The 15,088-nt window shown below is 37.5% G+C and overlaps 1 protein-coding gene across 3 annotated transcripts in view; it reads right to left on the bottom strand.

Annotated features, from left to right (window-relative positions):
- WDR70 (WD repeat domain 70) overlaps positions 1-15,088 on the bottom strand; it is a 327,284-nt gene that overhangs the window by 265,379 nt on the left and 46,817 nt on the right. For all 3 annotated transcript variants that reach the window (XM_059916261.1, XM_059916260.1, XM_059916262.1), the window contains exon 6: positions 6,978-7,037. In XM_059916261.1, coding sequence (XP_059772244.1) covers positions 6,978-7,037 — 60 coding nt within the window. The remainder of the gene's footprint in view (positions 1-6,977; positions 7,038-15,088) is intronic.

The raw sequence follows: 15,088 nt of genomic DNA, 5'->3' as shown, positions 1-15,088 counted from the left end.
CAGTGATGAACATAGATGCAAAAATCCTCAACAAAATACTAGCAAACAGAATCCAACAGCACATTAAAAAGATCATACACCATGATCAAGTGGGGTTTCTCCCAGGAATGCAAGGATTCTTCAATATACGCAAATCAATCAATGTAATAAACCATATTAACAAATTAAAGGAGAAAAACCATATGATCATCTCAATCGATGCAGAGAAAGCTTTTGACAAAATTCAATACCCATTTATGACAAAAACCCTCCAGAAAGTAGGCATAGAGGGAACTTTCCTCAACATAATAAAGGCCATATATGACAAACCCACAGCCAACATCGTCCTCAATGGTGAAAAACTAAAACCATTTCCACTAAGTTCAGGAACAAGACAAGGTTGCCCACTTTCACCACTATTATTCAACATAGTTTTGGAAGTTTTAGCCACAACAATCAGAGAACAAAGAGAAATAAAAGGAATCCAAATTGGAAAAGAAGAAGTAAAGTTGTCACTGTTTGCAGATGACATGATACTATACATAGAGAATCCTAAAGATGCTACCAGAAAACTCCTAGAGCTAATCAATGAATTTGGTAAAGTAGCAGGATACAAAATTAATGCACAGAAATCTCTGGGATTCCTATACACTAATGATGAAAAATCTGAAAGTGAAATTAAGAAAACACTCCCATTTACCACTGCAACAAAATGAATAAAATATCTAGGAATAAACCTACCTAAGGAGACAAAAGACCTGTATGCAGAAAATTATAAGACACTGATGAAAGAAATTAAAGATGATACAAATAGATGGAGAGATATACCATGTTCTTGGATTGGAAGAATCAACATTGCGAAAATGACTCTACTACCCAAAGCAACCTACAGATTCAATGCAATCCCTATCAAACTACCAATGGCATTTTTCACAGAAGAACAAAAAATTTCACAATTTGTATGGAAACACAAAAGACCCCGAATAGCCAAAGCAATCTTGAGAACGAAAAATGGAGCTGGAGGAATTAGGCTCCCTGTAGACTATACTACAAAGTTACAGTAATCAAGACAGTATGGTAGTGGCACAAACACAGAAATATAGATCAATGGAACAGGATAGAAAGCCCAGAGATAAACCCATGCACATATGGTCACCTTATCTTTGATAAAGGAGGCAAGAATATACAGTGGAGAAAAGACAGCCTCTTCAATAAGTGGTGCTGGGAAAACTGGACAGCTACACGTAAAAGAATGAAATTAGAACACTCCCTAACACCATACACAAAAATAAACTCAAAATGGATTAAAGACCTAAATGTAAGGCCAGACACGATAAAACTCTTAGAGGAAAACATAGGCAGAACACTCTATGACATAAATCACAGCAAGATCCTTTTTGACCCACCTCTTAGAGAAATGGAAATAAAAACAAAAATAAACAAATAGGACCTAATGAAATTTAAAAGCTTTTGCACAGCAAAGGAAACCATAAACAAGACCAAAAGACAACCCTCAGAATGGGAGAAAATATTTGCAAATGAAGCAACTGACAAAGGATTAATCTCTAAAATTTACAAGCAGCTCATGCAGCTCAGTATCAAAAGAACAATCAACCCAATCCAAAAATGGGCAGAAGACCTAAATAGACATTTCTCGAAAGAAGATACACAGATTGCCAACAAACACATGGAAGAATGCTCAACATCATCAATCATTAGAGAAATGCAAACCAAAACTACAATGAGATATCATCTCACACCGGTCAGAATGACCATCATCAAAAAATCTACAAACAATAAATGCTGGAGAGGGTGTGGAGAAAAGGGAACACTCTTGCACTGTTGGTGGGAATGTAAATTGATACAGCCACTATGGAGAACAGTATGGAGGTTCCTTAAAAAACTAAAAATAGAACTACCATATGACCCAGCAATCCCACTACTGGGCATATACCCTGAGAAAACCATAATTCAAAAAGAGTCATGTACCAAAATGTTCATTGCAGCTCTATTTACAATAGCCAGGACATGGAAGCAACCTAAGTGTCCATCGACAGATGAATGGATAAAGAAGATGTGGCACATATATATAATGGAATATTACTCAGCCATAAAAAGAAACGAAATTGAGTTATTTGTAGTGAGATGGATGGACCTAGAGTCTGTCATACAGAGTGAAGTAAGTCAGAAAGAGAAAAACAAATACCGTATGCTAACACATATATATGGAATCTAAGAAAAAAAAAAAAAAAAGGTCATGACGAACCTAGGGGCAAGATGGGAATAAAGACACAGACCTACTAGAGAATGGACTTGAGGATACGGGGAGGGGGAAGGGTAAGCTGTGACAAAGTGAGAGAGTGGCAAGGACATATATACACTACCAAACGTAAAATAGATAGCTAGTGGGAAGCAGCCGCATAGCACAGGGAGATCAGCTCGGTGCTTTGTGACCACCTAGAGGGGTGGGATAGGGAGGGTGGGAGGGAGGGAGATGCAAGAGGGAAGAGATATGGGAACATATGTATATGTATAGCTGATTCACTTTGTTATAAAGCAGAAACTAACGCACCATTGTAAAGCAATTATACTCCAATAAAGATGTTAAAAAAAAAAGAAGTAAATTATTCATTCAAGCAATATATAAAAATAGAAGTGCTTTAGAGGGAAATTTATGGCTATGACACCTATGTTAGAGAGGAAGAAAGATCTCAAATCAATAACTTAAGCTTCCACCTTAAAAAACTACCAAAGAAGAGGAAACAAAACCCAAAGCATGCAACAGGAAGGAAATAAGGATTAGAGCAGAATTCAGTAGAAAAGAGAAATTTTTAAAGTAAAGAAAATCAAAGGCACCAAAAAATGGTCCTTTGAAAATTTCAAGAAAATTGAGAAACTTTAGCTAGATTAGCCAAGAAAAAAAGAAAGAATTACTAAAATCAGGAAGGAAAGAGAAGATAACATAAATTAAGAGGATTACAAGGAAATTCTATGAATTGCATGCCAACCAGTTATATAACTTAGATGAACCGTACAAATTATTAGAAAGACACAAACTACCAAAATGGACTCATGAACAAAAAAAAGAAAGAAAGAAAATCTGAATAGATTTTTAATAAGGGCTTAAATTAGTAATCAGAAATCTTTCCACAGGACTTCCCTGGTGGCCCAGTGGTTTAGAATCCGCCTGCCAATGCAGGGGACACAGGTTCGAGCCCTGGTCCAGGAAGATCCCACATGCCGTGGAGCAACTAAGCCCATGTGCCACAACTACTGAGCCTGCACTCTAGAGCTCACGAGCCACAACTACTGAAGCCTGCACGCCTAGAGCCCGTGCTCCACAACAAAAGAAGCCACCTCAATGAGAAGCTCAGGCACCACAACGAAGAGTAGCCCCCACTCGCCACAACTCAAGAAAGCCTGCGCACAGCAACGAAGACCCAACGCAGCCAAATAAATAAATAAATTTATAAAAAACAAAAAAATCTTCCCACAAAGAAAAGTCTATATCTATTTGGCTTCAAGGTAAATGCTATCAAACACTTAAAGAATAATTAATCAATCCTTCATAAACTCTTCCAGAAAATATAGGAGAAATAAATGCTTTCAGCGTTCTATGAGGTAAATATTACCCTGATGCCAAAACCAAAGTCACCACAAGAAAACTACTGACCTATATCCCTTATGAATATAAACAGAAAAATCCTCAACAAAATATCAGCAAACTGAATCTAGACCTTAAGCATCACACCTTACAACCTGGAGATTTCATCTATTGGAAAAGACACCTCCAGAAAAACTCTTTTCAACCTCCCTGGAGAGGCCCCTATCAGGCACTGTTAACCAATATTTTTGCCACCAAACTCCAAGGAATAGATTCTTGAATTCATGTGACATAACACACCTAAAGAAAGCACTGAACCCTGACTGGACCTGCACATCATCTGGTGACCTGAAAGTAAAGATTTCCTGGAATTGAAGCAGATGACATCTGATGAGACAGCTTTCCCAAGATATCCAGAGAAACCCTGTTAGAAGTTTGTCACCAAACCTTTGATGATGACATAACGCTCCAGATGATCTCCAATATCTATGATCTTGATAACATATAGACTTTAGATAAAAAGTACCAGAAAGTTCTCCCTCCTACCTCTCCTTGTTATTCGAGTGTGATCTTAATAAGTTTCTAATCTATGCAATTTCCTTCTGATGTGAGACACTACACCCAAGAAAGGTCCTTCCTGACACTGAGGGACAAAAGGCTGCTGAAACTAGGCAACCTGACATTTAATCAGTGATGCTTTCAGAGAAAAATCTTGTGATCAAAGGGGTAAATGTAAAAAATTAATAAACAGAAACCTCAATTAAATAGAGTTGGGATACCAGAAAGGGAAACCCTGCAATGATAGTAGAGCTCAATAGGAAGAACTTCTTTCCTGGCAAGGACTCATCAGCCAGTGAAAGGCCATGGACTCTGTTTAGCCCTCCAAACTTCCTTTTCACTCCCATAAAAAGGTTCTCCTTCCCTTGCCATGCAGGAACTTGAGCATGGCTCCCCATGGTTGCAGACCCCAAATTGTAACTCTCTGCTGATCCCGGATAAACCCATCTTTGCTGAAGAAATATCTGGTAGTGTATTTGTTTCAGGTCAATGGTAAGTATACTGACAAAATAGATATATTTCTTCAATGGCAAGGAGAAAAAAAGAAAAGGAAAAACATACAGATTAAGAGACATAACAAATAAACAATGATGACTCTCCTCAGAGTGAGTCAGATGCCGTCTGGATACTGATTTGAACAAACTAACTGGAAAAATATGTATGGGGGCTTCCCTGGTGGCGCAGTGGTTAAGAATCCACCTGCCGATGCAGGGACATGGGTTCGAGCCCTGGTCCAGGAAGATCCCACATGTCGCGGAGTGACTAAGCCCGTGCGCCACAACTACTGAACCTGTGCTCTAGAGCCTGCGAGCCACAACTACTGAGCCCATGCTCCGCAACAAGAGAAGCCACCGCGATGAGAAGCCTGTGCACCACAACGAAGAGTAGCCCCTGCTCGCCGCAACTAGAGAAAGCCCGCACGCAGCAACAAAGACCCAACGCAGCCAAAAATTAAAAAAAAAAAAAAGTATGGGACAATTGAAGAAATTTGAATAATGGGATATTAGATATTAAATAATTATTGAAAAAACTTTAGACGTAATAAAGGCGTTCTGATTATGAGAGAGAGAGAGAGAAAAGGAGAGGGAGAGGAGCAGAGAGAGAGAGAGAAAGACCAACCTTATCTCTTACAGGTTCATACTGAAATATTTACAGATGAAATCATATGAAGTCTGGAATTTGTTTTTAAATAATCCCACAAGGTAGGTAGATGGGATGGGGGGAAGGAGGTTTACTAGAAATGTAAAGTATATAGGAAATAAGAGTGGCCTTATGTAGACAATTGGTAAGGTTCAGAGATAAATATACGGGAATTCCTCTCAGTATTCTCTATACTTCTGTGAATGTGTAAACATTTTTACAATAACTAGTTTAAAAACAAACAAACAAACAAAAAAGACGAGCCAGTCACCTTCTTGATCTCTGACATATTTCCAAAAAGTTGAAATACATGCAGGGCAAAGGCAGGACTGCAAAAAAAATTAGTTAACCTAACAGTACAGTTAGAAGCTCTGATTATTAATGTGTAAAATAACTTGGAGTATTTTTTTAATTATATACATTTTTAAAGATAAAATTTGATTTGAAAAAATATGCATATCTAAATAAAACATGTGTCAAACATGAACTATCTCTCAGCTGTAAAAATCTCTGGACTCAATGATAGGAAAGCTTCCTTTTAACTATTTACAGTCTATAATTTTTTTTCTGATTTACTTAAAAACATGAAAATTAGTAAAATTCTTTCCTGATTTCAGAATAAAAATATCAAAAGTGTGATTTAATAAAAAGTAGGTATAATATGAAGAATTAGATGGAAATGATTTCTTAAGGCAGCAGTTCTCAGATATTTCGGTTTCAAGACACTTTACACTCAAAATCTTTTGAGAACCCCCAAAATGTCTGTTTATATGAGTTATTTGTGTCAGTATTTACCATAGCAAAAATTAAGACATTTTAAATATTCACTGTTTACTTCATTTAAAATAATAATAAACCCAATGTATTTAACACAAATATTTTATGGAAATGATATTTTCAAAAGCAAAAAATTTAGTGGAAAGACTATCACTATTTTAAAATCCTTGGCTATTAATTCTATCATTTGTGTTATTTCTGGACCTATTTCTATTGATTGATGTTTTCCCCCTCATTATGGGATGTATTTTCCTACTTCTTTACATGTCAGACTTCTAGAAAAAGGTAGCTTAATTATAAAGGGAAAGCAAGATAATTTTATCCTTTCATTCATTCATAAGCAAGTTTCATTCATTCAACTATCATTTCTTAATAAGATATTATTAAATCTTTTTTACAATAAAATGATTTAATCTTATACCTCAAAATGTTTACATTATTAATTTTTAAATAACATAAATAAATATGATAATATAAAAATATAATCCATAAATCTAAGTAATATAATCTTAGAGCCATACAGTAACTATCTTATGTTCATTTATCTCAACATCCACCTAAAAAATGAACTCAGGCCTCTTACTGATATAGAAATGAAGCTAAGGGTAATGAAAAATTTTCCCACACCATAACAAAAAAAAGTATTTGAGTTTCATTTCTTTCTTTCACTTGTAATGTTCCTATATCAAAGAAAGAGGTTTTAAAGCCAACAATAACAATGGCAGTAAGTGTTCTTATTTTAAATGAAATGCAATGGTTATTTTGACTGAACAGAAAAGTAATCTATTTTCCTTAACGTCTATAGCTGTGTGATACCAGCTGATTGTATAATTGGCCTTAATATAAATATATCTTATTAGTTCACTTTTCCATGAGAGCCCTGTTATTGAGGGAAAAGAATTAAATTTTTAAAACTTACTGTCTTAGTGCCATGCTTTAGCGTTATCTCATGCGAGTCAGGGATCTTTTGGACAGGATTCTGAAAAAAGAAAATTCCATGACATTGATGAGTAAGATAACATATTTGGGGGAACTACATACCACACTCACAGGAAATTTAATTTTTAAAAATTGCATCACTGACTTTTTAACACAAAACTTTAAAAAATAGGAAGTAAAAAGTAAGTGTGAGCGTGGGACTTCCCTGGTGGCGCAGTGGTTAAGAATCCCCCTGCCAATGCAGGGGACACGGGTCCGAGCCCTGGTCCGGGAAGATCCCACATGCCGCAGAGCAACTGAGCCCGTGCGTCACAACTACTGAGCCTGCGCTCTAGAGCCCGCGAGCCACAAGTACTGAGCCCATGTGCCACAACTACTGAAGTCTGCGCACCTAGAACCTGTGCTCCGCAACAAGAGAAGCCACTGCAGTGAGAAACCCACGCACCACAACAAAGAGTAGCCCCCGCTCGCCGCAACTAGAGAAAGCCCACGTGCAGCAACGAAGACCCAATGCAACCAAAAATAAATAAATTAAAATAAAATAAAATAAAATAAATTTTTTTAAGTGTGAGCATATCTTATTTCTGCACTTCTAGATAGATTACAATTGGTCACTTTGAGCTGATAATAAATTTATCTTAAATCTCTAAAAAGATAAACCTAAGATACTCTTTAGGTTGTATGAAACCATAAGGTCCTCCCCATATGGAAAATTTTTTAAGTCCTCTTTTCACTGGTACTTTGCGCATACCTTAAAGTACTTAATTTATAACAGACAACAAAATGTGCACAGGATAGATACATACCTTTTAACCCATAAAAGATTAAAAAACAAAAAACTGATATTCAAATGGTACAAATAAGGAACAGAGTCATTCACTGATTCATCGATTCAATAAGGCTTTATTAAAGTGAGATTATACCAGATGCTAAGTGGTGTTAGACACAGCCTCTACTCCTCTCTCCCAAGAAGCATATGGTCTAAGAGGGAAACATCAATGACTCTACTTCAATACAATACATGCTATGTTAGAAAGGGTATGGACAGAATAACTGAGGGATGAAGAAGATGGATGCATAAATCAGACATAAGAGGTCACACTGATCATTTAAATAAGAAGTTTCATTGTTTAGTCAAGTCTCCATTATCCAAGAGCAGGGTAGTTATACTAAAATTCTACAGCCATTACAAATTCATGTTAGGATTACCTTGCAATCTACTTAATTAAACATGTTCAGGGAATTCCCTGGAGGTCCAGTGGTTAGGACTCTGCACTTTCACTGCCAAGGGCCCAAGTTCAACCCCTGGTTGGGGAACTAAGATCCCACAAGCCATGTAACACAAGCCACGTGGCATGCCCAAAACAAATAAACAAACAAACAAAAACGTGCAATCTACAGACTTTGGTCCCTAATTTCCCTCCTTCTTTAGGATCCTTGATGAACCAATCGATCACCAGCTCTTTCTATTTTATCTTAAATCTTTCCCCTACCATGGCTCTTTCTCCTCAGAATACGAACAATTTAAGTACGTCCCATATTGGGACTTCCCTAGTGGCGCAGTCGTTACGAATCTGCCTGTCAGTGCAGGGGACACGTGTTCGATCCCTGGTCTGGGAAGATCCCACATGCTGTGGAGCAACTAAGCCCCTGTGAGCCACAACTACTGAACCTGCGCTCTAGAGCCCATGGGCCACAACTTCTGAGCCTGCATGCCACAGCTACTGAAGCCCGCGCGCCTAGAGCCCGTGCTCCACAAGAGAAGCCACTGCAATGAGAAGCCCGTGCACCGCAACAAAGAGTAGCCCCCACTCGCCGCAACTAGAGAAAGCCCGTGCGCAGCAACGAAGACCCAACACAGCCAAAAATAAATAAATAAATTTATATTTTTAAAAAGTGCATCCCATATTAAAACACACGCACACACACACACACACCCCAATTTCGCCTAGGTTTACTGTTGTATCACTATCTTTTCCTTTACAATCAAGCTTCCTCACACTACAGTTTTCACTCATCGTCTCTACTTTCTTTCACCCCTCTACCTCTACCACTTTGGCACTTGTCATTTAATTCCCAATACCTAGCACAGTTCTTGGTACTTAAAGGACTCTTAGTAAATATTTCTTGAATGAATAAATAAGTCACTATAAATGCCCCAGGACACTTTTCAGAACTTAATCTGCACGTCTGACCTTTCAACAGCATGATAACTACTTAACTATTTCCTCCAACTTGAAACTATTCTTTCTTGGGAGGAAACAGCCTTGACAAAAAGCCAGAAAATCTAGGGTTTTAAAATCAAGCTCTGATACTCATTAACCTTGTCATAACCTCAGGAGAGTAATGACTCTCAGTTTCCTCATTTGCAAACAGGATAATAGCACCTGCCCCTTAGGTTACTGTGAGGTAAGTGGTTTAAAGCTCATAATACAGAGTTCGGCACAAAGTAGGTACCCAATAAATGACAGCCACCATTTATTCTAAGGCTTACCTCCTGTCTCTCTTGTCATATTATCTTAGTCTATTTCCAGGCTTCTCTTCCTTTTCACTTGGCTAATTCCTACTCACCCTTTAAGACTCAATTCAGATGTGACCTGCTCCTGGAAGCATTTCTCAACATTTCAAACTCTGGGTTAAATGACCCTTCCATGCATTCCCATGACACCCTCTCCTTGTCTCTATCACAGAACCTATCATAATACATTGTAATTTTTGACTGGTCTCCCTCCACAACACTCCGTAACCAAACTCAAGAGATGCTTCTCAAAGACCGTGTATATATATCGTCTCTGGGTCCCCAATCCACAAAACACCTGGTGTATGGCAGACACAAGAGGTTTTGGAGTGTATTAATGGCCCTTACAATGTCTACCTCGTAAATCACATTAGATAATTTTTAATTTACCTCAAACATTAATGTTTATGTCCATAAAGAAGAACAGGTAGGTGCTATCCATCAGGTGAGCCTGGTGAGTGAGAGTCATATTTTCCAAAAGTGAAAACCTTTGAAGACCAAATGATTCTATCCCAGACTAAAAGCACATGTAAAGTTGCAAGTATAGAGAAATAAAGGCAATTTTGTTTTAAACTATTTGCATCTGAGAAGTGGCTATAGTTCATTACCACCACAGATCAGTACAGAAGGAGATCAGGAAGCAAGAGGCACTGAACAAAAACACTCACCTCATAGTAACCCAAGGAACTGCTGGAGAGTTTGCAGTTTATTTCAAGACAAAGACATTACAGTACGGTTTACTATGTTTTGGAAAGTCCTGCACACACCAATATCGGAGATACCAATATTCCAACACAAATTCCAAAATAATTTAAAAGTTGAACAAATGAATTCTGGACTACCCTTACATAAAATTATGTAAACCACTGCTCCCTTTGCAGTTGACAATATTTGTAAGTAATAAAAACTCATGTAAAGGTGATAAGTACTCCTGAAAGAAACAGGAGAACAGTTCAAACGTTTTACTTAAAGAAGAATCTATTATAGTATCATTTCATAACCAATTCCTTTTCACCACTCAGGAAAGAGAAACACTGTCACCAGAAGGAAGGATGAAAATTATTTCACTGAATTCAATGCAGAACGTGCCTATATACAGACAATTTCTGACATTTAAAGAAAAAACTTACAAGAATACAGAACAACTCAGTATTTACATTAGGAATGAATTAAATGTTTAAATAAGTATTGTTTACATTTAAAATCAAAGTTTTACTGGAAATCATGTAGGGCGTAACTCATAAAAAGCCCATGTAATTGGCACAACTAAATCATCTAAAATAGTAGCAATCCATCTTTTGGTAGCATATCACTTGATGGTGACTGTTCTTTTTCCAGAACTTTTACTAATGACTTTTTGAAATATGGCTTAGTGTGAAATTTGCTGTAACAGTAAAATATTTTCAAGATTTCCCTGCCAGGGGACATCATAAACTACAAGACTTCAATGAAGTCATTTATTACCAAAATTCATAACAAGAGCTACAGTCTTAATGGAAGAGGGGAAAAGATACCAGTTTTTGTTTTGTTTTGGTTTTAAATGCCAACCAAAGGATTATTTCCCAGGCTCTTTCGTTTACCCCAGTAAGAACAATGATAGCAAACATATCTAGAATAACATGAGCAATTCCATCTGATGTACTATACATACATCCTTGTAGTGTTTTTCAAAAGACTTGCAAATCATTTACAACCTTTCTGGGGTAATTTGTCATAAATTTTAAAAGTTATATATGTATAGTAGTATGAGTCAAAATAAAAAGTCTACTCAGTAATAAAGATCTACTGCAAAGTGGCTAACAGTTGGGACAGAGAATGGGGATTTCCAACCAGGAGTTTGAAAATGAGTGCCACTTTCTCCCAGAAACCACTTTGGAAATAGTTACCAGTGCAGAACCATAAGCAACCAGAATTAGAGTCCATTCTGGTGTAACTCTTAAAATTCATTTATTCACTCACTCACTAATCACACATTCACTTAACAACATTTATTGAGTATTTAATTATATACTACATACCACAAACCAGGAACTAAGTTAAAGATAAAAAGACCAATAACAAAAACTCTGCTCATGAAGAACTATCAGTCCAGCAAAGCAAAACAGACAGGTAAACAAACAGGCAAACTAAAATGTTTCAGATGCTATGACAGAAGGATACACAGGGTTCAGCGCTCAATTCCACTGTGCCTGGGGAAGGAGACAGTGATTAGAAAAGGCTTCATACAAGAGATGTTTGAGATGCTTTTGGAAAAACAGAAGTTCCCTAGATGAATGTGGAGGGCATCTAGGCGAGAATAAGATGAACCTTGACACTTTCTGAGCAGCAAATATTTTTGCCTGGCTAGAGTTTAAATTGCTGGGCAGGAAAAAGGAGAAGGATGTGTGGTGTGGGGGGGGGGGGGGAGGGGTTGTATTTTTTTTTAATGTTAACCCAGAGAGTTCGTTATGAGCCAGATTGTATACAATGCCAAGAATCTGAAATTTAAGCTCTGAGCCATGTAGAGTAATTTGATAAGACTTGAGATTTCAAAAAAATCACCGAGGCATCAAAAGACACAATTAACACGGTGACAAGGCAACCTACACAACGGGAGAAAATATCTGCAAATCATATATCTGATACGGTGTTAATATCCAGAATATATTTAAAACTCCTATGACTCAACAACTACAACGAAAAAAACCCAATTCAAAATTTGGCAAAGAACTTCAATAGTTATTTCTCCAAAGAAGTTATACAGATGACCAACAAGCATATGAAACGATACTCAACATCACTAATCCTTAGGGAAATGCAAATCAAAACCACAATGAGAGGGCTTCCCTTGTGGAGCAGTGGTTAAGAATCCACCTGCCAATGCAGGGGACATGGGTTCGAGTCCTGGTCCGGGAAGATCCCACATGCGTGGAGCAACCAAGCCCATGTGCCACAACTACTGAGCCTGCACTCTAGAGCCCTTGAGCCACTACTACTGAGCCCACGTGCCACAACTACTGAGCCCATGCGCCACAACTACTGAAGCCCGTGCGTCTGTGCTCCACAACGAGAAGCCACTGCAATGAGAAGCCCACGCACCGCAACAAAGAATACCCCCGCTCGCCACAACTAGAGAAAGCCTGCGTGCAGCAACGAAGACCCAACGCAGCCAAAAATAAATAAATAAATTTATTAAAAAAAAAAAAACCCACAATGAGATACCACTTCACACCCAATGCAAAAGCTAATATTTAAGGGAAAAAAAGAAAAACAAAATAAGTGTTAGCAAAGACGAACAGAAACTGGAACACATACATTGGTGGAGGGAAATGGTGCAGCTGCTAGGTAAAACAGTATGGTAGTTCTTAAAAAAACTTAAACAAGAATTACCTCATGATTCAGCAACTCCACTGGCGTATATACCCAAAAGAATTGAAAAGCAGTGTCTCAAAGAGATGTTTGTACACTCATGTTCAAAGCAGCTTTATTCACAATAGTCAAAAGGTGGGAGCAACTCAAGTGTCCATCCATGGATGAAGGAACAGTGGTATAAATATACAGTGGAATATTATTCAGTCTTAAAGAGGAAGGAAATTCTGACACATGCTACAACAGGGATGAACCTGGAGACCATTATGCTAAGTGAAATAAGCCACTCACAGAAAGAGCAATACTGTATAATTGCACTCATCTGAGGTATACAGAGTAGTCAAATTCATAGAGACACAACACACAGTGGTTGCCAGAGTTGGGGGGAGAGATGGAAATGGAAAGTTGTCGTTTAATGGGTATACAGTTTCTGTTTTGCAAAAATGAAAAAGTTCTGGAGACTGGCTGCACAACAATGTAACATTACAGAGCTGTACATTTTTAAATGATTAAGACTGGGACTTCCCTGGTGGGTCAGTGGTTAAGAATCTGCCTGCCAATGCAGGGGACACGGGTTCAATCCCTGGTCCGGGAAGATCCCAAATGTCGTGGAGCAACTAAGCCTGTGCACCACAACTACTGAGCCTGCACTCTAGAGCCCGCGAGCCACAACTCCTGAGCCCACACACCACACCTACTGAAGCCTGCGCCCACACACCACACCTACTGAAGCCTGCGCACCTAAAGTCCATGCTCTGCAGCAAGAGAAGCCACCGCAGTGAGATGCCCGCTTGCTGCAACTAGAGAAAGCCCGAGTGCAGCAACGAAGACCCAACACAGCCAAAAATAAGCTAATTAATTGATTAATTTTTAAAAATAAGATAAATTTTAAAAAATGATTAAGACTGTAAATTTTACATTATGTGTATTTTGCCAAAACTAAAAAAAAATTTTAATAGATACAACACACATAAGCAAACAAAAAAAGATTAAAAGATGCATACTCTTATGCGTGAATACTTCTCAATACTCTAATAAATGTTAGGTAAGCATCATAATAAATCATTTATCAAATGTCTAAAATCTTCCTCCAAAAATGTAAAGTTACATGTCTAAAATATTGCAGGAAGGAAAGACAATTTCCTAGCTAAATCTCACAGCTGGTTCCAATCCTTCAATTAGCAGTATTCCCAAACCACTTCTAAATTTCCTTCAAACCATTTATGCCCTACTGCAAGCTGAAATCTTAGAGAACATCTCTTAGTAACATGACTTAAGAGCACATTGTTAGATAATTTTTATACCTGTGTGAGGGCCGAGAAACTCAAAAAGGATAGTTCATTCTTATATTTTATCAGAAATCACTTTTTTAAAAAAACACGACATTAGCAATAAACACAAAGATGACAATTTTCTATGTTTATTTACCATAAAACAATGGCAGGTAATTAGCCAACAGGATTTATATCAAATGACATTTATTTTCAAAGCTACCATGAACATACGCCCTGTCATTTCCTAACACCCTAAAATTTTATGAATATGTCAGCTTTTATTCTTATTTGCTCTCTAAGTCCAAAGACTTGAAATCTAGACATGACTCTGACATTGACTGCCACTTGTAATCTTCACTCAGCCATCTAACTGTATAGAACCTCAGCTTTTCCACTTGTAAAAGTGAAAAAGTTGGACCAGGTAATTCATGACATTCTATGATGACATGGTCTACCTTAAACTCACATCTGGAACTAGGAACACTACCCTATGTCCTTCCCTGACTTCCATCTTCTTTACTTTACTCCACACTGCTCACTACTAGGATATTACTCTTCCTACTGCATTTCTCACTGAGAACCTTCAATGTTTGTCCACCACCTTTAGTCCCAATTGTAACTTCTCAGAGCATCACACATATTGTTTTAGAAATTTTCATTTGTAGAATGTTATTCCAGGTTACGTTTAGAAAAATTAATGTTTTTAAGAAGTTTCTCATCAAAGGGTACAAACTTTCAGTTATAAGATAAATAAGTTCTGAGGATCAAATGTACAGCATGGTGACTACAGTTAATAACACTGTGCTGTATACTTGAAATTTGCTAAAAGAATAGATCTTAAGTGTTCTTGCCATACCAAAAAAAAGAAAAAGGTGACTATGTGAGGCGACGGATGTGTTAATTAAGTTGATTGTGGTAATCATTACACAATGTATACATATATCAAACCAT

The sequence above is a fragment of the Balaenoptera ricei genome, chromosome 3, assembly GCF_028023285.1.
Source record: "Balaenoptera ricei isolate mBalRic1 chromosome 3, mBalRic1.hap2, whole genome shotgun sequence".
Taxonomy (NCBI): Eukaryota; Metazoa; Chordata; class Mammalia; order Artiodactyla; family Balaenopteridae; genus Balaenoptera; species Balaenoptera ricei.
This window is presented reverse-complemented; position numbering and strand designations above follow the sequence as displayed.